Source organism: Neocloeon triangulifer, unplaced genomic scaffold, assembly GCF_031216515.1.
Source record: "Neocloeon triangulifer isolate White Clay Creek 2 clone unplaced genomic scaffold, ASM3121651v1 ptg000003l, whole genome shotgun sequence".
NCBI classification, from domain to species: Eukaryota; Metazoa; Arthropoda; class Insecta; order Ephemeroptera; family Baetidae; genus Neocloeon; species Neocloeon triangulifer.
The window spans coordinates 7,740,368-7,762,514 of NW_026775546.1; the positions used below are offsets into that span (position 1 = coordinate 7,740,368).

Below are 22,147 nucleotides of genomic sequence, written 5' to 3' on the forward strand. Positions count from 1 at the left end.
TTGGCGAATTGGTTGTTACTTCCGGAATTGTTGGCGAAATGGTCGTTACGTCAGTGGTTGTTACTTCAGGAGTTGTTGGCGAATTGGTTGTTACTTCAGGAGTTGTCGGCGAAATCGTCGTTACTTCTGGAGTTGTTGGCGAATTGGTTGTTACTTCAGGAGTTGTCGGCGAAATCGTCGTTACTTCTGGAGTTGTTGGCGAATTGGTTGTTACTTCCGGAATTGTTGGCGAAATAGTCGTTACGTCAGGCGTTGTTGGCGAATTGGTTGTTACTTCAGGAGTTGTCGGCGAAATCGTCGTTACTTCTGGAGTTGATGGCGAAATGGTTGTTGTTATTTCAGGAGTCGGTGGCAAGGTGGTTGTTGTAGTAAACGTAGTGGTTGTTGGTATTATTGTTGGGTCAGGAGTAGAGTTCTGCATTTGGTTGCGAACTGAAAAAATTCAGCATTAAGTAAAATAAATTAAAATCCTATTTTTATTTCATTTCACATTATATTCTTAATAACAAAAACAAAGTAATTGATTTCCCGTGTTTTATATTTGCATGAAAAATTTAAAGAATTATTGTAAATTAATATTACTTTAGAAATCAATTGAACACTGACCTTTAGCATCCAATATACCATAAGCTATTGAAAGAGCAACAGTTGTTGCTCCCAGTGTGATAACCGAGACTATCATAATTTTCTGGAACACACCTGCATGATACCAAACCTTGTCCATGCTGCCAAAAATAAAAGTTAGTTTTAGAGAGACAAATTTGTTACTCTGATCAAAAAATTGTCTTTCTTTGTGTTTCATTTTCGTAAGCAATAAATAAACAATTGTGGCTACCGCAGTTTATATATTTTTAAATTTAAATCATGAACAATGCCAGGTCTGTGCTAAGTTTGGACATTAAAATATTTTTATTTAGTGATTGATACACGCAGATAATATTGTTTCGAGAGCACAAAGCTTTTTAAATTAAGTCTGGTGATAGTAAAATAATTATGTTTTTTATCACCTTCAGTTGTGATTTAATATCTCATTTTGTATGTTTATTTAATTTGTCGAATTTAACGTAAGTGATTTTAAATAATACCACCCAGTAAGGGCATTCCAAATATTTTGCTTCCTTTTCAAAAAGTTAACTTATTCAAATGAAAATAATAAGAAAATGATAAATTTTGATCAGTAATTGACAGAAAATTTTACCAGGATGTTTTGGGCTGGCGTTCCAAATCCACATGGTTGTACCTCATTATGCCTTCCGACAAGTACAATCGTAAAGAGCAGGCAAGTGACTGCCGTCAAATTTATAATCGCACTCTTGAAAGTAAATTTATAATCATAATCACCATCACCAATAACATCGATTATTCATTTTAACATGTATGATAAATGATAACATATGTGTGCACAGTAATGAAACGTTGACATTAAGATGACAATCACCACTCATTTTTCACAAGTCCCATTTGACTGGAAATTTGATCAGATCACTTGAAAAGACTTCAATGAGCACTTTTCAAGATAACTTGCTGCCCACTGGGCGCTGGGCAAAATATTCTAATTTTAATTCATTTTACTCTTTCCTTACCCTGAAATTAAAAAATATTGTTTGATGGTTAAAACAATTAAACTAACAATCAGAACAAATTCTTATCATTGTCACAAATTTGTTATGATTCATCTAATTAATCTTCGCCTAAATTTTTTGCTCAGCACTTATATTTTCCTGGCTTGGTTTTCGATTTGCAAAACTGGAGCAGCGACGTAGGAGACGCGCCTCTCGCGGGTCAGCATAACAGTATTTTGCCAGATAGGAAGGTACTTGGGGTGACACTCTGAGCAGAAGATCATTTATTTTATTGCTCCGTTTCGGTACTTTTCGTCAAATGCTTCAACAAATCCAAATTAAATTTTACTAAAAACTGATGAGCAAAAGAAACGCAAAATTATTTTTTAAATTTTTTGGTATAACAGTTATATGAAGACAAAAATTTTCTACACAATAAAAACTAGTTCAGCTGTATTATAATTTTGCTAACTTTTATCACATATACAAACACTTAAAAATTAAAACTTGTGTCTCCGAATTGAAGACCAATTTTTTTACAAAATAATTGTCGTTCTACAGTAGCGAATCTCAATTAATTTTATATGTATTTAATTAACAGAGATTTTTGCGAGATCACATGCACACATTAAGTTATGGCCAGCTGTATAATATATATTTATATAGTCGACGACACTTCTATAGTTAGTCTGTTTGCATCACCAGAGAATGCACTTGTTGTGGGGGTTCATGGGGCTTCCGGCCGGACAGTGCCACGCCTCCGAGAACTCCTGCATGTTTGACAGGGTGCCGACCACCCTGAAGCGATTCGGGCTGTGCACGCCGTCCACCACGGTCGACTTCAGGGCGCCCAAAGTCGAAGTGCCGCACCACATCTAGGCACATTTAATTATTGTATATATTTAATTAATTGAAAAATAACTCGATTTTCGAAAAAGTTTGGTCTATTTTCCAATCAAGGTTAATTTTTTGCTCTTGTGAAATATATTGCAATTAAAATTGAAAGTTCAGGCACAAAAGAAGTGTTAGACTTTTTTTGGAATATGGATTAATTGCTTCAAGTATGTCAATCTACTCTATCTTGATCGCGTGCGTTAGTTTTAGACAATAAAAGTCGAATTAAGATAAATCGAATGACGCGGTAATTGGCTTTTATCATCTTTAATGGGATTAACGCAATGTGTGATTATGGTTGACGTTACAAATAATAAAATTAGGAACAGTTAAAATAGTCTAAATGATTATTTTTGCAATGAAAATGTGGGAAATACTGCAATTCATTCTAAAATTCATATTTTAAACTGGAAGGAAACTTTGAAATTCCCAAACCTAGAGTGTTTCTGAAACAACTGAATATTAAGATAATATTTGAAGACCCTGCGTAAAGATTCAATCAGTTGTTTTTGGACATAAACTGACAGAGTTTTATGTTTCAAATTTTTTTGAAGCAACAGCAATATTTCTCTTTTGGGAAATTTTTAATTTAAAAATTAACCTCCTGATACTCAGAGTTGTAAATAATGTTACAATTTTCTTCAAGTTAACACATTTTTAATAGAGTACCAACTTACGTGTGCAAATCCCAGGTAGAAAAGTTGCTTGTGCGAAAAGTGAGAGAGACCAGGCAGTGACGGCTCGAGATCGGCGAGGCCCTTTCGCGTCCGGGCCAGGCGAATCTGTCTGGCCTTGAGGTACCCGTATGCCCGCTGGGCTTCACGCAGACCTCCGTTGTCCGCAATATTTTCACCCTGAGTGTTAACCCCATTCACCTAAAATTACAGAAACTCCACATTATTCAAAATATTTATTGAATTTATACAAATTTATTGAAGATAGAATGGATAAAATGGATAAAAAGGCATAAAAATTTACCGTAAAGTTTGATCCGAGTGATTGGACGTGATATTTCCCATACTGGTCGATAATGCACTGAACCCTGTGGTTGTACTCGTGCAGCGTCTCGTTACTCCACCACTGCTTCAGGTTTCCGTGCAAATCATACTGACGTCCTGTAAATTCATTTTTTTTTATTAACGTCTTCTTCTTTTTCATAAGTGCAAAATTTTCTTACCTTGATCGTCAAACCCATGTGTCAGTTCGTGTCCCATAATTGCACCGATCGCTCCGTAATTCAAGGCCCTAATTTAAATTAAACATTTAAAAATATTTGTCCATAAAATATAATTTCACTTACTCCAATCCCAATCCGTAAAAAGGTGGGTGAAGAAGTCCCGCCGGAAAGGCTAAACAAATTAATTAAGTACAAATTTAAAAAATACAAAATTAAACAGACTGATTGAGTTCAGTACAGGGGAGTAGAAAGCGTTGACTGTGGTGGGTGAGGAAATGAATTTGTTCCTGTCCGGCTGATGAGCCAGTTCCTCCAGCATTCGCTTCGCAGCGTTCGACGCCAGGCCGACGTATGTTGAAAACAACTCGCCGTCCACCACCTCCATCTAAATATTTTTTTTGCAAATTTTTTTTTAATTTATCGAAAAATGGAAAATTTACCCCGTGGTAATAACGCTCCAGTTCGCCAGGGTAGAGGAGCCACTCAGGGAATCCGACGAACGGCCTGATGGCGTGCGCCTTCTCCAGGGTGCGGTTCTTGGTGCTGTCGTCCATCCAGTCCAAGTTGTGAACCATCTCCTCAAAAGCGACGTGAATGTCGTTCACCATCTCAAGTGCCTGCCAAGTATGCAACCTGTTAAGTCCCCGAGTCAAGCGGAACGGCAGCACGGCACCGCAAGGCGCGCGCGCCAGATCAACGGTTTTAATTTAAAATAAATTAACCATTGAAATTCTATATAAATTTGGCAGATTTAAGATGGAATGAGTGTGGCTCAAATTAATGGTAAACGTTTTAGGCCATACAATTTTTATTTTGACTACAATTTTGGAATTGTTGATCAGATTTTTATACTTTGTCCAGGATTTTAAATTCACAAACTTGTCAGGAAATTCCCAGATCAATGTGTGTTTTTTTAATAACCTAAATAAAATGATTTTGTCAGTATTTGAATTATTTAAAGTAATATATAATTAATTTTAATTTTTATAATCATCAAAGTTTCAGGAATCAATAAATTGTTACCTAGAGAGTTTAAAATTTTCTGTTCTAGTTTAAAATAAGCTTTAAAAGGTAAAAAATAGTTGATTTTATATTTTTTTTTGTCAAAATTTGGCCTTCAATGACTTCATTCCACGTTAAAAAATTGAACTTTTTTATCTATTTAATTTTAATTAAGCTAATTACAAGGAAATATAATCTAAAACCACTCAAATTTCATTGGTAAAAAAAAATTAAATATTTTATGCTTTTGAACCTTTTGTCTTGCATCTTCATGGAAGTGCCTCTTGACGTATTCAAAACTGATGGCCATGCCGAAGTTTGCGTTGACACTGGAGGCGCACGACCTCCACCTCGGGGTCTGCGCACTGTGGCCCATCACCTTCTGGGCCAGGTCGGACGCCAGGTCACGAAACTGCTTCAGGGTCAGCGGCGCCAGGGATGAGAAAATCCTCCACCACAAGTACCGATCTGTACCAAAAATGTCAATTTTTTTTCTGTAAAATAATTTTTTTACCGATCGTTTCCGGGGACGTTTTTTGCAAAAGCTCAGCTAGTTTCTGGAAGTACTTGGTGTCCATGACGATGACCAGGTCGTTGTCCAGGTCGATGGTGACATTCACGCCGTGGAATACTTCGCGCATATACTGCGCCCAGTCCAGCTAATTTTTAGTCAAAATTTGATTAAATTAATTGTTTATAGATTTATTTCTTACTCTGCTGGGGTTGTTCTTTGAAAAGTCAAGTTTCGAGTCTGAAATGTTTTGCAGGTCGTTTATGGACATTTCCTGCGCTTGCGAATGCAAATCCCTGCGCTCCTCCACAGGTGTGGTCACGTGGGCAAGCATTTTAGAAAACTCGACCACTTCTTGAGCTACGGCGCTCGCGTTGATTTTCGCTCCAGGAACCTTTTTTCAAGATATTTATTCAAAAGATCAGAAAAATAAAAGCACATTACAGTTTAAATTGACAGATAGTTTTATAATAATTCAATCATTTTATAGAAAATTGTTTTCAGAACAAAAATTGAAGGAGTTTTTCACTTTGAAACAAATGTTTCCGAAGTGTTAGCAATCTTAATTTTTCGGACACTTCCAAAGTCATTAACTCTGTCAATTGTTTTTCCTATAAATTTTTTTATATTTTATATAAGATCAAAGTTTTCCAAATTTTTCCGGTTTCCAGACCCTTTAAAATTGATTAATCTAAAAATATAGAATTTTACATTAGTGACTAGAAGTTCAATCATGTCCTTGACGTATTCCTCGTAGAGCTTCACCTCTTTAGAAAACCTGGTCGGGTCCAACAAGTAACGCTCACTGAACCCTGGAGATGCCTGATCCAACTGCGAAATTTATTTTTTGATCCAAACAAAAACGAATATATTTCACTTTTTACCGAAATGACATTTTTTGAAGTGTTCCTGGGATGCTCGGCCACGTACAAATTGAAAAGGACACTCGCTCCTAAATTCCTCTGCGTCTTTGTGACGACGTTTAACCAGGGGGCGGGGACGGTGTCCAGGGCCGCCTGGGGACTCTCCGGCCCAAATGGAACTTCGGGCAGGCCGATCGATCGTATGATTTTTAACAAAGGCGCCACTCCCAGTTTTTCAAGAGCGTCTAAAATTTACATCAACAAAACAAATAACGATAAAGTAAATAAATTTTTCAATACCTCATTTGAACTTTTAATTTAAAAATGATATGAAAGCAAAATTTTCTTTAATTTCTTTTCCCAACAAATGTACTTGAAAAAAAATAATATAATTGTGAAAAACTTTCATTTTTGTCCTGTTTTCTTCAATACACTAACACAGAAAATATAACTAGTTCCGTAATCTTCAATGTGGGTGTGCTTGTAAAAAAAAATCAGATTGTCTTGGCGTGCGTATTCAGAACACACGCTGAAATTCATGTCCAATGAACTTGACAGGCGAGTGCTGCATATTTGATTAGGGCAAGTGAAGTGAAGGCGCGCCAACAGGCAAAAATTTAAATGATGTCACGTGCTATATAGAATTTGTGCAACAAAAGTCATTTTTGTAATTGTCGGATGTGCGTGGTTTGGCGCCGAGCCAACCCTTTCCGCCTCAATTGAAGTTTTCAACCTCGTTCGCAGAGAAAAAAATCCAAAGGATTAATAGAGATGGTGACAAACCTTGATCTAGGCAGGTTTTATAGAGGCTCCTCGCTTGGCTCAGGGGCTTTGGGGTCAGTGCTGTGTCTTTGTCATCAAGGATTTCTAAAAATTATTTAATAAATTAAAAGAATTAAAAAGGAGTTTCATTATTTATTAGTTAAAATTTCAACTCGCTGTGAATATAAAAAGCCTTTAAAAAAAAAAAAAAAAAAAAAAACGCCAAAACAAATTCTAAATTTACGTTTTTCTTTTTTATTTATCTTGTACCTCTGATAGTGTGAAGTAAATTTTCTCTCAAAGCTCTGAACTGGTCCCACTGCGAATACTCTTCGGGCATGGGGTTGTTTTCAATCCATCCCCCGCAAGCGAACTGGTAAAAGTCCTCACAAGGGTCTGCGGTCGTGTCCAGAGACTTAATTATCCTCGCCGCTGAAAAAAGACATTTTGTATAAATTATAAATATTCTATTTATTCTCACCTGAAATGACGCACTCATCGGTCTGGCAGGTGTAACCTTCCTCTTGATGGTAACGCGCCACTCCGCTCAGTCCTAATATTAATATTTTTTTAATATGTAACAACTGCAAGGAAATTTGTGAATTCTAAAAGTACATTTTATGAGGAAAAATTAGCTATTATTTTCATATTATTATCAAATAAATGCGATTTTTTTACAGTTATAGATGGATTAACAATCGAGTAAAATTTTGAAAGAAAAAAAATGCAAAATTCTTAAGAAATTTCCATGGCTACAAAAATTTAATATTTTGCTAAATAGATATAAAGGCAATAAAAAGGTATTTCAGTTCATTTCTTACTTTCAGTAGCATAAACAAGCTATTGTAGTTTTTCCCCATATTTTGATTTGTTTGAATTTAATTTTCACATTTCATTTTGCTTTCTTTCATTTTTATTAATTTTATTGAATTGTAAATTTTTATTGTTCTTATTAAAATATATCATTTCTGCAAGTCTCTGTGCTTCTAAAAATAAGAAATAATATTAAATATTAATTTGGTTTGTAAAAAAAGATTTGAAATTTCGGCCATTGCACTCACTGGTGGAGGTGAGGACAAGCATGGCGACGGCGAGGGCGACGACGGCCGCCGACAGCAGCACGATGACCAACACCAGGCGGCCGGACATCCCGGCGCTGCAAAGAGATGCAAACTTAATTGTGCAGACAGACGCGCACTTTGCGCTAATTGGACTCAATTCCGCCGTGATTGATACTGAGAGAGAGCTTCGATTGATTCCAATTCACGTTCAAAAGTGATACGCAGTTGTAAATTCCAAATTATACCAACCTTATATTTACAATCGGACCCTTTCGCGGACTGTTTGCGGAGCTGTCCGGCTCTCCTGGCGCACTCACCTGAAAATAAAAAACCCTCTCAATTAAAAAAAAAATAATAATATAGATATAATTTAACTTTTGAATTTAATTTTCTTTTGAATAAAAATTACTTTGTTACGTTCAAAATTAATCTTTATATCGACGTCAAATTGTATTATTTAAATTTTTTACTCGTAAACCCCTGATAATTAAAATTAGATCACGTTTTTAATATTCAATTGAGGTTGTGAGTTACGAATCAATGCTTTTTTTAGAAATATTGAGTTAATCACTTCCTAAATTTCCTGAGGAAAGTTATTGTAGGGAAACATAAAAAAACTGTCAATTTTCTTTAATTTTCTCCAAAATTAACTTTCCAAAGAGACTTTTGAATCTGTCTGTATACAAAAGACATACTGTATATCAGAATTGCTCAACGAATGGAAGTTTGTTCAATTTGATTCAGAATCTAAGCAATTTAATAAACGGAAATTAATCTGTTGACCATAGATTACTTTTGTCGTGTGTTAGAAAGTTTTCTTTTAACAATCCTTTTTACTCGAATAAAATAACGGGATGCACTAAAATTGAGGAAAGAAGAAATATACGTGTTTTATTCCCTCAAAATATTTTGCAATGGAGAAACTTCCTTTTTATTGAAACGTCAAAAGTATAATTTTCATAGAATTATTTTTCATCTAAATGTGAGTGTTCATAGCTTCTTTGATAAGCAATTAACTCTTTGATAAATTAGAAAAGTGTGATGATTTTTTTCTCACTCTAGTTGCGACACGTTTTTTTTTCATCTGGTCGCGCATTCAACAGAGTTTTTCGCTCCCGAGTGGAAAAAAAGAGGACGGTGGATTAAATCACAATGATTGTCGGTGTCTGGCCGGCGCCGACTTTCACTGACTGCGACAGCAAAGTACATCCTCCCGCGCCTTTGAATGAATTGAATGCGAAACAAAGCAAAACTGCATTCGCTCACTGCGAGCTGCACTTGATTATTCGTCGCGCTCATTGTATGATGCTCGTTATTTACGCCTCTGCTCGCACAATTTAAAAAAAGCATCGTAATGCAATGAAAATTGAAAGGATCCTGTGATATAATGCTGGAATAGTTCTTTTAGTTAAATAAAGTATTAAGTTTAAAATTGGATAAGAAAAGCAATTTAATATTGAGATGTGCAATAAAATTTACGTTTATTGAAACTGATTCAAACAAATTTTAAAACAATTCTTCTGGAATTTAATTTAAAAAATATAAATATACAATATTATGTCTTTCTACATTTTTGCAATTATTAGCAATTATTATTAATATAATTTTGATAAATAATTTTTTACTCAAATTATATATAAATTTTGTTAAAGATTTTCACAATAGAGGATTGATTGATGGTGTTAGAATTTACAATTCAAAAGCAGGATATTGGTTTTTTACAACGAAATAAAAAAATGACTCAAAACCCAATATGTGGTAAACCTGAATATTTGATAACGCCTTAAATTAATTTTTATCAAACCATATCTTTGATCTAAGATATTAGTTTATTTAATTTACTTAAAAATTACACTTTAAGCCCTTTTTAATGTAGTAATTTACTAATTTATCATCAGACATATTTCAGATTCTGATTATAAGAAAGTAAGAGACTTTAGATTGCAGTGATTTTATTATCATATTTTAACTAAAGATTTTTTTTTTTTTTTTTAAATTAATTTTTCATTACAATAAAATTTAAATTGCAGTCAAATTTTTATGCTCTAAAAACGACCGAGACACTTCTAAATATACTATTTATATTTTAGGAGGTATAAATTGTGAAATTTGAATTTTCCTCATTTTTCCTTTTATTATACAGTGATGATTATCATTTTTATTTAAATGAAGTAAATTTTATACGATTTTTTTTTCAGAATGATTGGAATAATTTACAGATTTTCAAGTGAAAAATGAATCAATTTTGTATGAAAAAAAAATCTGAAGAGTCGGTCATTTCGTTGGTTTGGATGATAAGATTAAAGAAATGTTTTGTTATAGTTTAAAATGAGTTTCAAGGTTTAATCAAAATATAATAACTTCATTTGTGCATAAATTATATCTGTGAAATGTTCCGATTGACTAATCTATAAGAAAAACGCGTTGATAGATTTTCGAAATCCTACCGATAAATTAAAAAATATATTTAGTAATAACTTCTGTATTTTTTTATTAAGATTGAATTATAATGGTCTCTTTTCAAATTTTTGGAATAATTTTGCCAAAATGAAGGATATAATAGACGAACCTGTTGCATCTCGATCATCCTGAGGATTCGGATGTAAAACATAAAGTAAGGAGCGCGACGAGTGTTGGTGCGAGAGTGTCCGAGCGGCCTAGGCTACTGATGGATGCAAAGCGCGGTGGCGGCGGCCGCGCGCGTTTTATATTTCCAACACGGCATCTCTCGCGGGCCGCAATTACGCAATTTGGGCCTTTCTTTCATTAGCCGCTCTTTATTCAGGCGCGACTAAATTAATTCTCGGGCCAGCGGGAGGCATCATTTCCATTTAGTGTCGCGCGCGTTTTATTCAATCAGCCGCCAATTTCACTCGCGCTTGTTTACATACTTCTTTCATGGCGATTCGCACCACGGGCGTTCTCGCGAAAAAATCTTTTCCGCTAATTTTGAAATTCAAACAAACTCTGCTCTGATTACGAAGAAAAATATGTGTAAAAAAACTAATTCTTTCTTAGCAAATTCGTAATTTGGATGGAAATTCGTAAAGCAAGAAATTTTAGGCATAATAAATGTTGACTGACAAACTTCCCGGAAAATGAGAGAAAAGTTGGTAACTTTCAAGTATGAATTTTAACATCGAGACCCCGATTTTTGTTCTTAAAATTCTCCAAAATCCAATTTAAGCTCAGAAATATAATGAGATAAATTGGTTAACACAGTCAGGTATATTTAAGATCTTTTTGATCTCTTTTTATGTTCATAATGTTAACATAACATGCAGCTTTCAGCGCCTCTCAGTTTGATTGAACAAAATCATATAAATGTGCACATTTGCTCCAAAAGCATTGTTTATTTAAGCATATGCATTTTAATTCCTCGGAATTTTTAACTCAGTTAGTGACTTTTAAGTCAACATTAATAATAGGAAAGAATTCACATTTTTAAGATTTGATGATCTGAAAAAGATCGAAGATTAATTTCATTTTGTAGTAGAAGTTCACGATCGAGGGTTGATTCATGGTGATTTGAATTTAAATTTGGCTTTTCCTCGATGGGTTTTTGTGAGTTTTTATTGTTTAAGAAAAAGAGCAAGATATTGTTTTTTCTTAAACAATAAAAACTCACAAAAACCCACAAAATTAATCAAATTAAAAAAACCGCGAAAACAAAATTATTATAAATTTGAGTTAACAAATAAATAAATAAAACGATTCGTAGATAATTAATTGTTATTAGTTTCTGGCTTTACATTTTGAAAGCTTAGAACTTGAGACGATTTCAGTGTGTCTTAATTCTCACGCCAATTGGTTGCGGGAAGACAATGTTTGGAGATTAATGTTGGCCAATTGGTTTTCATGGCGGCGGCGAGTTGAAAACCGAGGAGGAGCACGCGAAGTGCAATTGACTCTCTCGGAATCACGTTGTCGTCAAGAGCGGCAGTAGGTATATTGATGGACGAAAAGGGCGGAAGTGTTGTTGGCAAACACTCGACGCCGATCGACCTTGGCCATCAACTTCTTTCTGTGCCGCAGAGCGCGAGTGACCTGCCAATTAAGGCGCCGTTGCGCTGCCAAAACGCACCCAAAGCTTTCCATTGTGTTTTTTCGAACAATAAAAAAAGCAGCGGCCGCGGTGCGACAATTTTAAATGCAAAATCGTCCGACCCCAAAGCAAGAAAATAATTAATTATAATAATCCAAATTTTTGTCAAAAACTTGTACTAGTTGGTTGTTGTAACTTTTTTAAATTATAAAAGAAAATTTGCTGCGTTTTCTAGAATGAGTTTTAAATCAAACATGGGATATAGTTGGAAAAAATAGCTTTTACAAAAGATCCAAACCCATATATTTCATTGTTTATAATACTACTGAAAGTAGAAAAAACTTCTGTCGTCCCTTTCTAGAGTCTCTGAAATAAGCTTCAAATTTCTAGCTTCGAGTTCAAAATCCTTTCCCGCCAGATAAATTTGAGCCGTGAGATTTGAAATTAAAATGCTCTTATTAGTTTAGAAAGATAAAATACGGTTTCAACATTACAGAGATTAAATTTTAGATACCAATTAAACGTCGGTTGATTCTACATTATTCTAATTATTCAGATTAAAAATAGAAAAATTTATTCAAAGTTGGTATTTAAATAAAGACGTAAAATTATAAATTAAATATTCCAACCAGTGCGGTTTCATTTTTCCAAGCCAATGAGGATATAAATAATGAAAATATGTGTAACAATGTGTAATCAAAACGCTCTTCACCGTCAGTTAGTCTCGTACATTATGTTTTGTTTTTGCAACTCATGGAAATGAAATTTGATATATATTTAAAATAATAAAATAATGCTCGGTGCATGAAATTGTGACATAACCTTTCTTTCGCGGGTCCCCTATTGTTTGAAATGACGCACCTGCTTTTGTGCTCATTGCATATTTGCGCTGCTCCACTTTGATTTGAAAAGATGCGAGCTTTTGCGTAACGAGCAAAATGTTATGTGCATCTCTAGGCGTGCGAGTGACATTGCATACAAAACCTACGTCTTGTTTACGTTCCCGCCTGTTGTTTGTTTCACCGCAGCACCTTTTGTGTTCCGCAGAACAAAAAACATCATTTGGGTGAATCAACCACCCTCTTATCGATTCGAAAAAAAAATAAAAACTGAAAATGAAAGATGGGATCCAAAAACATCTGAAATAAAATTCATTGAAGAATACATTTGTATTCCGATGTTCAAAAAGCCTCCCCGGCGGGGAATCGAACCCCGGTCTCCCGCGTGACAGGCGGGGATACTGACCACTATACTACCGAGGACATGTTCCGAAGGCAGATAAAATTAAAATTTTGTTTGGCAGCCATTTCTTAAATCGATTTTTGGCCGGTAGAGAAAAATAAATATTTTGACGAATTAAAAAAAGTTGATTAAAAATAGAAACAAATTAAATCTTTCAATTTTTAAGAAGTACGCTTGCTTTTAGTTTACCATAAGATATGAAAATTGCAACAGAATTTAACAATAAAATTCGTTGAAAATTAAAAATTTATATTATGCTAATTAACACATTTATTCTATTTTTTTTTTAAATTAATAATTTTCTTATCACATTAGGAAAAATATTTTTAATGCCGGTCTTGGAATGCTGTGGATAAGGGATAAGGTCAGATCAGACACACACTGAGCTGTGATTGTGACGTCAGTGGAGTGCGATTGTAATGAAGGGGCATGCAGCGTGCAGCAATGAGTCATTTATCGTAATGCGCATCGTCCTTTGACCGCTTCAAAAATTTAAACGCTTTTTAAGCACGGCGTCAAAATTTGCAATCCGTGTCAGATGAAACGCCAATTACAAAAAGCATAAAATCATTGCCGAAGAATTATGAGTTTCCCAATCAATTCATTTTTTTTGCAAATCGGAAAAAATGGTGCGTGACAGTTTGGCACATGTGAAAATAATTTCCATTGTCGAGCGATTGCGAACGCAGCGAGTTGACAAACTGATTTCCTTTTCTTTCTATTATTTTTTGGCGGCTTTTTTCACACCTCTGTCGATTTCCTCGCGGCGATTTTTCACGCTCGTTTGCACCACTTTCATTTTCGCGATGCTGAGAGATCTGCAGCCGCGATTCGTGTCACTGATGCAATTCGATTCAATCTGCTCTCTGCTTCATTTTTTTCTATACAAGTTGAATTATTTGATAAAATATGATTATGTCACTGTGAGGAAATTACGTAAAGTACTTTTACTGTCATCCTAATATTTGTGAAAACCGCACGCTTATTCAACAAAAACCTCTCCCTAATTTATATGAAAGCAAAAATAAAAAATTATATTAAGAGTCTTGACTTGGAGAATAAAAAAATGTCAGAAATTGATAGATCTTAATTGACAATTCAAACTTCCTAACTTTTAGAAAACCGTTTTTGGAGAATAATAACAAAATGACGGATTTGTTTACTTCTCAAGTTTATTAAGTGACATCCATTTTTTCTCTTTGGAATCTTTGCAAATATGGGGAAATATTGAAATATATTAGCTCATCCGTCAATTTTTGTCCAAAAAGAAAATGATTTTAACATAATTTAAATCCTTACTAAAAGACATATCAGAATCTTCAAAACATGTAATTTTAAATTTGAGTGTTTTATATTCTATTCTTACTCTGTTGCGAGTAAAAACTAATCACAGTTTCATGTTATAAAAAGTAAATTTATAATTTCGGCTTCAATGCTGCATATTTTAACTTCAATATTATTATGTAAAAACTAACCACACTTTTGTGGCTAAATTTTTTCTCGCACTAAATATAGCCATTGTGGCAGAAACGGTTTAGCGATCGAGTAATTTGCAACCACCCGTGGATTGGTTTTCGCGACCGTTGCAGTGCACCGGAGATGAATCTTTCTTCGCCATTTCCCATGCGACTTTTCGATTTAGAGAGCGAGAGCTTTTCTAAAATAAGCGCCGTCAAAAATAACAAAAACAGAGAGAGATACAGACGGCGGAGCGTGAAAAAAAGAGAGGCTGAACTCTATTTGCCGTGACAGGTAATTCATTATTCCAATTGTCAATCCTGTCAAAGGTTTGCTTCGATTCGAATATACAAAAGATGAAAAGATACAAATTATTCATTTGCTAAAATATATCCAGCGATAAACAAAAATTTCTAGATTGTAAAAAATCAGTTGGAAAAAAAACAAATTTTTTTTACATTGTTTAAAATTTTTTAACAGCTAGAAAATATTTTGTTACTTAACTACTTAACTTGAATTATATTGCATTTAAAAACAAAAATTATCTGCTACTATGCTCATTTTTTTTTTTAAATTTAATACTCATTATAAAAGTGTGTTGCTGGAGTTGACACGTGATTTGCTAGTCTTTTATTAATGTGAAAAACGTGTTTGCTCAATGAAAAGTGCGGGAACGAGACAAAATGAATAGAGCCTTATTCTATATAAAGCATGATCTCATCGCTCAAAGGATGCTCCATTTACGCAGTTGAGAGTGGATAAAATAGTAAATTAAAAACACATTTAGAAATTCATGTCTCCAGAGTACATACGAGAGATATGCCGTTTCAAGAGTAGTTAGTTTTAACTGCGCGCCTCGTGAATCTGCTGATCGAAAGTGAAATAAATTTATAAGAAGAGATCCAGAGATGAAGACTCGCTACATACATTTCTCCACTGCATATAGCCTTGTGCGCGAGAAGATTTACTCTGCGTGACTTTGTTTTTAATAAGCTACACTCAGAGAGAAGAATCAGAATTAAATCTTTAAAATTCCATTGCGCAAAGTACATTAAGTACATTAAGTTAAAAGTTAAAATGCTTTTTAAAATGAGGAATTTATACACAATTAAAATTTAATTAATTTTTTTCAATACCTTTTTGGAGAAAATAATCGGAGTAATTTAATTCTGGGTATCTTTATATTATTTTGGAAGAAATAAAAAAAAATTCATAAAAAGAGCTGAAATTACTCACCGTGTACTTCATGGACTGAGGCTGGACGAAGACTGCCTCCGGGGACGGCTCACGCGCTGCTGGAATATCGCACGCCGAGTGGGGGCGGCTTTCGCTATTCAAAAGCTCGATATGAACTCTGAGCACGTTGCTTTGCACGTATTGTTTGCCTTCAGCAGCCCATGTGCAAACCGCAAACTTTTGGCACTCAAACCAAAATATGCTTTTCGATCGATTCCAGACACGTTTTGCAGCTCAGCTCAAAATAAAAATTTATAAAAAATTAAAAATGAATATCAAAATAATGCTCCATAATTAAAAAAAAAATTGAACTGCCAAAACTATCTCATCCTTAATTTTGTATTTAAGTATTATTTTTTTACACCAAAGTAAATAAAGACTATTAATTCACCCCACGTGCCAATCTACAACTGTCAACATGTGTGCTGGCAAAATTTTTCTTGAGCAATAGTTGCACACCTGTTTTTTATTGCAAAATATTCACAGTCACGATGTTTGTTACACATTATTTCTGAATGGCGCATTTTATAAAATAAACTAGATTTTCTTTTTGCATAAATCAATGTTGCAAAGATGGATCGCAGATTTGCCGAGCGAACAGATAAACTTATGTGTTCAATGTTCCGCGAACGTGACCAGCAAGCGACTCATCAGGTGCTCCGACAATAAAAGGACAGCTTTCCCATACTCCCAATCAAGGACAATCAAATGCAGAGACTGACCTCAGTAATGCATTTCCACGATCCGGCAGAAATAGGAAAAGGAAGAAGTGACACGCGCCAATATTGCTAATAGTCTCGTCGAAATAATTTATTTCACTCTCGTTGCATTACATGAATAATTACACAAACTTTTCTCAACAGACAATAAGAGTAATAATAAACTATAAGTATAATTAATCGGTGCTCGTCTTTTACTTTCTTGCTAACTAAAAATTAAATAATGACCAAAGCTCTATTACATGATACTTTTGAGAATTAACGTGATCCGATTTTTAAAATTAAATAATAATGTACAGCAACTTCCTTTCATTCGCTTGCACGCAGAACTTAAATTCAATTCTGATTCAATTCATGATTACAGAGGGTTAAAAATTTTCAGTAACAATTAAAACAGCATTTAAAAATTGTCTTTTCAACGTTGCAATAAAAACAAGTGGTGAGAATGCCTTCGTTAAATACAATCAGACAATAAATGAGTTATTTTTGGTTAAGCTCGTTCTCAAAAATTTGCAAATACACACTCACTCTCTCCTCAGCTAAATTCGGGAAGACTTAGATCAAAAACCATTTGGATTGTCTCGACCTCCAATCAAATCACAATGAGTCTTAGGAAGCTGTCCGATTCGCATCGATTTCAACTATAATTGGCCGAGGAGGATCTCACATGTGGATGGTCGCTGCCATGTAACGCGCCTCACCTCGTCGCCACTGCCACTGGTTGGGTCGGTACTGAAAAACAGATCAAATTTATTTATTGAGTCAGCATTGAATAAAACAATATATTAATAATAATAAAATTTGAACATTGCCAAAAAAATACTATTTTCATAAAAATGATGAAACTCGAAATATAATTTCAACTTACTCGAATCAAGAATTGGCCAGAGGGAGAGTGAGGATTGAGATAAGCATAGACGGCCCACACAACAAACGTGAGCACCACGCAACTGAGCAAAACAGCAAATGCAACAGCCAAGTAACCTCCTGCAAAAAAAATGAAGCCCATTAATTTACAAGTAAAAACATTAGAAATATAATTATATTAATATTTATTACATATTCAAACATGATACTGGTTTTAAATAAACTAATATAATCTTTCTATGAATTTCCTTTTTTTTTTGTCTCAAATTTTGAATTCCAGTATTTTATGAAATAAATCATAAAAAAAAAAATAAAAACTACCAATAATTTATGTGCTATCAAGTAATAATTAAAGAATTAATTTAAAGTTGAAAATTACCAGAAGACTGTTCTTCTTCTCCCTGTCGAGTTTCAGCCGCTGGCTCTTGTGTGGGCAGATTGTAGATGGGCTGGACGGTGGGCGACATTCGGCGTTCGGAGGGACTGCACTGTGTCGGCTTAGTCACATTCTGCAGGTGGCACTCCTTGGCCAGCCACTCTTGACGGTTGCGGTCCACACCGTCGGAGCACCGCTCAATAGTCGGGCACCACTGGCACTGCAATACAAAAGAATTGAATTTTCCCGCCTCATTCAAATTCACTTGTTCCAACCTCGAACCCAATGTTGACACCTGTGCAGGTGGTGCAGTCTTTGAGCATGGAGCAGGTGGGGAGCGCCACCAAGAAAATGATGGTCGAGTTAAGAATGTCACTCTTGGTAAAGTGCACACGGTGGTACTCATAAATTGTCTTTTTCCGAACAACTAAAATTAATAAAAAATTTAATTAGAACCTTCCAACCAAAATAACCATTACGAACTGGAGCTTATAATGTCCATTAATATTCTTATAAGCAATACCACAGGTGAAATCTACTTTACACCTAAGGTAATTACCACATTTTTACTTACAGAAAATATTCTTGTCTACGATGTAAGCATCAGAAATACCAATTTTGACGGGGTGCTTTTCATCATCGATTTCCTCTATTTTGACAGGAACCTGCTCGTAAACAAAGATGATGTTGCCGTTCTTGTGCAAGGTCACCTGGAAAGTAAACTCTCCCTTTTCAGGACGATCCTTCAGATGGACATTTTCCCATTGAACGGTAAAGGCAGTTCCTAAAATTGCAAGGAAAAAAATGAAAAATTAACTATCATTTTGTTTTTACTATGGCAAATAGAGAATGAATTTTAAGAACCAAAAGCTTTAAAAACAAAAATTTAACACAAAATTATTTGTATTGAATTTATACTCAGATATGAATTAACATTAGAAAATTTAATAGACTAGCTATTGTTAATTTATGCATCTGCTCTACAATACTTACGGGAGAATTGCCTTTGTAAGCAGAAAGTAGCAAATGGAAAATTTAGCGCTGCTTGAAATTTGATCAAAATTATTTACCATTGTCTACGTATTTGACGTAGCTGTTGTTGGACACACTGGGGTCGAAGTTGGCCATTAGGGGCGCAATATACTGAGTGGCAGTCAGCCAGGCATGCACATAATCACCCAGGTACAAAAAACCACCAGTTGCTACCGTCACATTCCGCACGTAGTGCCCGTAGAATGGAAATTCAAATGACAACTTGACCGTCTTGAACAAAAAAATTTAATTATTATAAAAATATAAGGATGCACAAATAATTTGAACAGGAGGATTTTAGGATTTCTGTAGTTTAATATCAGAAGAGGATTTTGGAGATTTGATATAACAATTAATAAATTACCGCTGCCCTTCGATGAGAGTCCGAGAGCATGCTGTTGACCTGCACGTCCTTCCTCGAGTCCATGTTGACCCAAAACTCCTTGGCTATCTTGGCATCAACAAGGAAGGTGCTGTTGTAATACTTGTGGTGGTCCTCTGAGGTTTGCAGAATATCATGTTCGGTGAAAGTCTTGTTGTCCGGAAACTCGGGGAAATCAGCCCATGGAGGGATAGGGGTGGTGGTCGTTGGAGGCGGCGGAGGCGCCTGGCTGGAGGTGACCACGGCTGGTGTTGATGAAACGACAGCCCTTCGTTCGATGTTGTGCGACGGCGGTTCATAATACGAAAATGATCCATCTTCTGCAATTGAAAAATTCACAACATTAGAATAGCCTATTTTCGTACAATGACGATGCATGCATGTATGAATGTAAAAGTGATAAAAAAAAACCAAATACCTCAACCGCAAAAACCCAACAAAATTAGATAAGCTGTAAAAATAATAATGATGAAATTTTGATGCTGGTTTTATGTATGTAATAAAAAAAAGTTTTGAGACAATGTTCCATGAATAAATTGTTTGAATTTATGACTAAGAAATGCACATTGAAATTAATTAACACTAACATATTTCTAGTTAAAATCGTGAAACAAAGCCATTTACAACTTCAGCATCTGCCTCTGGCAATCGATTTTATTGGCACAGGTGAAGCAACAGGTTGAACGAGTGCCAATTTAATCGTCCCACGTTCCTTCAGCCGACTACGTTGGGCCCCTTCAATCGGTCCACGTTGTTTTCGGCCGTTCAACCGCACTCGCCGAACACTCTTTCGGCCCGAATCACCCAGGCTTGACGTAATTAACGGTATAATTAGTGAAGCATCGCGAATTGCGACGCAGGGGACGATGAACTTTGCCTTTCTTTCTACGCTAGGCGTTTGCAGCGGCCACCTAATTTCGCCCGAGGGCAAGCAAAATTCGTCTAAAAACTAACCTGCGACTTTCGTTGACGATATCAGTGCAGAAAGGTGGAATAAAACGAGTAAAATGCAGGCCGATCGAACGGCACGTCTGCCTGCCGACGCCATTTTCTTCCGAATCGGTATAATTTGCGACGGTTTTTCACCGACTCGCTGAAATTTTTAACAAACCGGTTTTTCCATTAAAAAATCGTAATAATTTCTTTTGTTCACAATTCTCTTAGATTTTACAAGAAATTAATTAAAGGACGTTCAATTCAAAAATGAAATTAATACACAAAAATAGTCAGTGATTAATTTTGGGTTATAGAAATAATATACAAATTATTTACAAACATAACCCATTTTTAATATATTCTGCAAAAAATATTTATTTGCATATCATTTTTTTTATTATACAAAAATAGATTATAAATTTGGAATATTTTGTAAATCTGTTGTAATTGTTAATATAGGCCTCAGATTTTCAATCATGGTTCCATATTGATCACATTTTGATTGATTTTAATATACAAAAATTATTTGCCTCCTTCATCCTTCTCTCCACAAACTAAATATTGGATTGTGGCTGCCTTGCAAGGAAATCGTAGTCAACAGGTCCAAACAGGCGGGCTTTCAAGTATTGCACGTGTGCATCAAGGGGCAGCCACCAAGTCTTGACTGCCTCGTCTTCCAACATCTCATTGGTCCATTTGAACTGAAATAAAACAAAAATACTCATCTTAAGACCTAAAATTTAAATTTGTTTTAGCATTCCTCACCAGTCTGGGGAAACGGGACTGGGGAATCTTCAACTTGCTCTCATTGCCCATAGCAAAGAGGATCTCAAACCTCTCAAACCAAGGCCAAATCATGTAGTCAAGCAGGCCTGGCTTGTCTCCTCCGAAAAACTTAGTTCCACGACTGACAAGCTCCTTCTCGAAAGTTTCAAGATTGTCAAGCATTTTATCAAAAGGACTCAAATCCAAATCTGGCTTGTGGAGGTTCAACATCACTTTGAATAGAGGGTTGATGACCTTTACAAAAAATTATATATATTAAATTTTTAAATAAATTTTAATTCAAATTAAGTACCATGTTGAAACGCTCCATCAGCATTTTGTCCCTGGATCTCTGGAATGGGTCCTTTGACTGCAACGGACGGGTACTGTCTCCGATTTCGTCCAAGTACTCGGACACAATCAGAGACTCGGCAAGGATTCGTCCATCGCTGTACTCAAGTGTCGGAACCTGGCCCAAAGGGTTCAGGGCCAAGAACCAATCAGGCTTGTCCACCAGATTGACGTTAACAACTTCAAAACTGAAACAATTAGCTGATAGTAGTAATGCCTCTTTGCAATTGTCAAGTGCAATAATACTCTATGCCCTTGGCAGTGCCGACAAGGAGACTTCGCTGGCCGTAAGGACAGAAGCGCATGTTGTAAATTCGCATTCCTCCTTTCTCCACAGGAGTGTGGGAAGAGCCTGTTTCAAAATTACATGGATTTCATAAAATATTCAAAATATTAATTGTATTTTTGAAAATAAATAAACTGATGAAGAAGAGTAAAGTTGTTGACCTTGAGCAAGATGGAATTTTTCATTCATTTTTGATGGCTGCTGAGTGCTAAAGGTGCGGCGAACGGTTTCAAAGAAGGGAGCACTCCTAAAACTGAACCGGCTCTGTGAAGAAAAAGACGAGATCATTATTATTTAAGGACAGCTATACTACATATATAGCTAGTCATTTTGATACTGTTGCTTATCAAAAACAATTAAGATAAAAGAAATCTCACACGAAAAAGTGCAAAGTTGTGTATATTTAATAGATTGGCGATTTAAAAATGATAAAAAATCTTCCTCTCACTTTTGTCAACACTGAAATGGTGTGTGACGTCATTGGGCAACACAACACAATGTTGCCACCTAAAATAATCCACTTAATTTTTGTAATTTTTATTTGGCAACAAGAACAAGGGAATATTAAACATGCTCAACTGCTTTAATTGATGAATTTTATTTATTTTAATAATTAATAA

The 22,147-nt window shown here is 35.1% G+C and overlaps 3 protein-coding genes and 1 non-coding gene across 6 annotated transcripts; all 4 read right to left on the reverse strand.

Moving 5' to 3' along the window:
* Window positions 1–203: 203 nt before the first annotated feature.
* Window positions 204–15,867, reverse strand: LOC132205842 (neprilysin-4-like). 2 transcript variants are annotated; one of them, XM_059635167.1, is made up of 20 exons: window positions 15,814–15,867; window positions 8,082–8,149; window positions 7,833–7,927; window positions 7,253–7,324; window positions 7,042–7,203; window positions 6,793–6,876; window positions 6,031–6,254; window positions 5,858–5,977; window positions 5,349–5,540; window positions 5,150–5,294; window positions 4,889–5,103; window positions 4,074–4,250; window positions 3,856–4,018; window positions 3,757–3,805; window positions 3,634–3,701; window positions 3,435–3,571; window positions 3,134–3,331; window positions 1,199–2,437; window positions 607–725; window positions 204–432 (listed from the first exon to the last, which is right to left on the reverse strand). In XM_059635167.1, exons 1-18 carry the CDS (start codon window positions 15,823–15,825, stop codon window positions 2,261–2,263), a joined length of 2,358 nt encoding a protein of 785 aa, XP_059491150.1. In that variant the 5' UTR covers window positions 15,826–15,867; the 3' UTR covers window positions 204–432; window positions 607–725; window positions 1,199–2,260. The 2 variants fall into 2 exon arrangements, with proteins under 2 accessions (XP_059491150.1, XP_059491149.1); XM_059635166.1 differs by lacking the exon at window positions 15,814–15,867 and adding an exon at window positions 10,402–10,498.
* Trnad-guc (transfer RNA aspartic acid (anticodon GUC)) lies at window positions 13,068–13,139 on the reverse strand. The gene has a single exon. It is a non-coding gene; the product is annotated as a tRNA-Asp (tRNA).
* Window positions 15,868–16,596: 729 nt separating the features above from the next.
* On the reverse strand, window positions 16,597–20,246 carry LOC132205720 (plexin domain-containing protein 2). The gene is made up of 8 exons (XM_059634977.1): window positions 20,144–20,246; window positions 19,172–19,509; window positions 18,846–19,038; window positions 18,350–18,559; window positions 18,051–18,202; window positions 17,779–17,995; window positions 17,401–17,519; window positions 16,597–17,264 (listed from the first exon to the last, which is right to left on the reverse strand). The coding sequence occupies exons 1-8, from the start codon at window positions 20,235–20,237 to the stop codon at window positions 17,196–17,198; spliced, it is 1,392 nt and encodes a 463-aa protein (XP_059490960.1). The 5' UTR covers window positions 20,238–20,246; the 3' UTR covers window positions 16,597–17,195.
* Window positions 20,247–20,483: 237 nt separating this feature from the next.
* Window positions 20,484–22,008, reverse strand: LOC132192462 (pyrimidodiazepine synthase-like). Of its 2 annotated transcripts, none has more exons than XM_059612437.1 (6): window positions 21,976–22,008; window positions 21,689–21,791; window positions 21,488–21,593; window positions 21,204–21,429; window positions 20,891–21,145; window positions 20,484–20,826 (listed from the first exon to the last, which is right to left on the reverse strand). In XM_059612437.1, exons 1-6 carry the CDS (start codon window positions 22,006–22,008, stop codon window positions 20,680–20,682), a joined length of 870 nt encoding a protein of 289 aa, XP_059468420.1. In that variant the 3' UTR covers window positions 20,484–20,679. The 2 variants fall into 2 exon arrangements, with proteins under 2 accessions (XP_059468420.1, XP_059468421.1); XM_059612438.1 differs by having other exon boundaries at window positions 20,486–20,826; window positions 21,905–22,007.
* Window positions 22,009–22,147: the final 139 nt, after the last annotated feature.

Excerpts from the sequence above, each read along its gene's own strand:
- LOC132205842 (XM_059635166.1), bottom strand. The coding sequence starts at position 10,443 with ATGTTTTACATCCGAATCCTCAGGATGATCGAGATGCAACAG. Across the intron at positions 8,150-10,401 it reads GGATGATCGAGATGCAACAG|GTGAGTGCGCCAGGAGAGCC; the intron begins GTTCGTCTATTA and ends TTTTATTTTCAG. Across the intron at positions 4,019-4,073 it reads TGGAGCGTTATTACCACGGG|ATGGAGGTGGTGGACGGCGA; the intron begins GTAAATTTTCCA and ends AAAAATATTTAG.
- LOC132205720 (XM_059634977.1), bottom strand. The coding sequence starts at position 20,237 with ATGGCGTCGGCAGGCAGACGTGCCGTTCGATCGGCCTGCATTTTACTC. Across the intron at positions 19,039-19,171 it reads ACTCTCATCGAAGGGCAGCG|ACGGTCAAGTTGTCATTTGA; the intron begins GTAATTTATTAA and ends TTTTTGTTCAAG. Across the intron at positions 17,996-18,050 it reads GTGTCAACATTGGGTTCGAG|TGCCAGTGGTGCCCGACTAT; the intron begins GTTGGAACAAGT and ends TTTGTATTGCAG.
- LOC132192462 (XM_059612437.1), bottom strand. The coding sequence starts at position 22,008 with ATGACGTCACACACCATTTCAGTGTTGACAAAA. Across the intron at positions 21,594-21,688 it reads AAAATTCCATCTTGCTCAAG|GCTCTTCCCACACTCCTGTG; the intron begins GTCAACAACTTT and ends ATTTTGAAACAG. Across the intron at positions 20,827-20,890 it reads AGTCCCGTTTCCCCAGACTG|TTCAAATGGACCAATGAGAT; the intron begins GTGAGGAATGCT and ends GTTTTATTTCAG.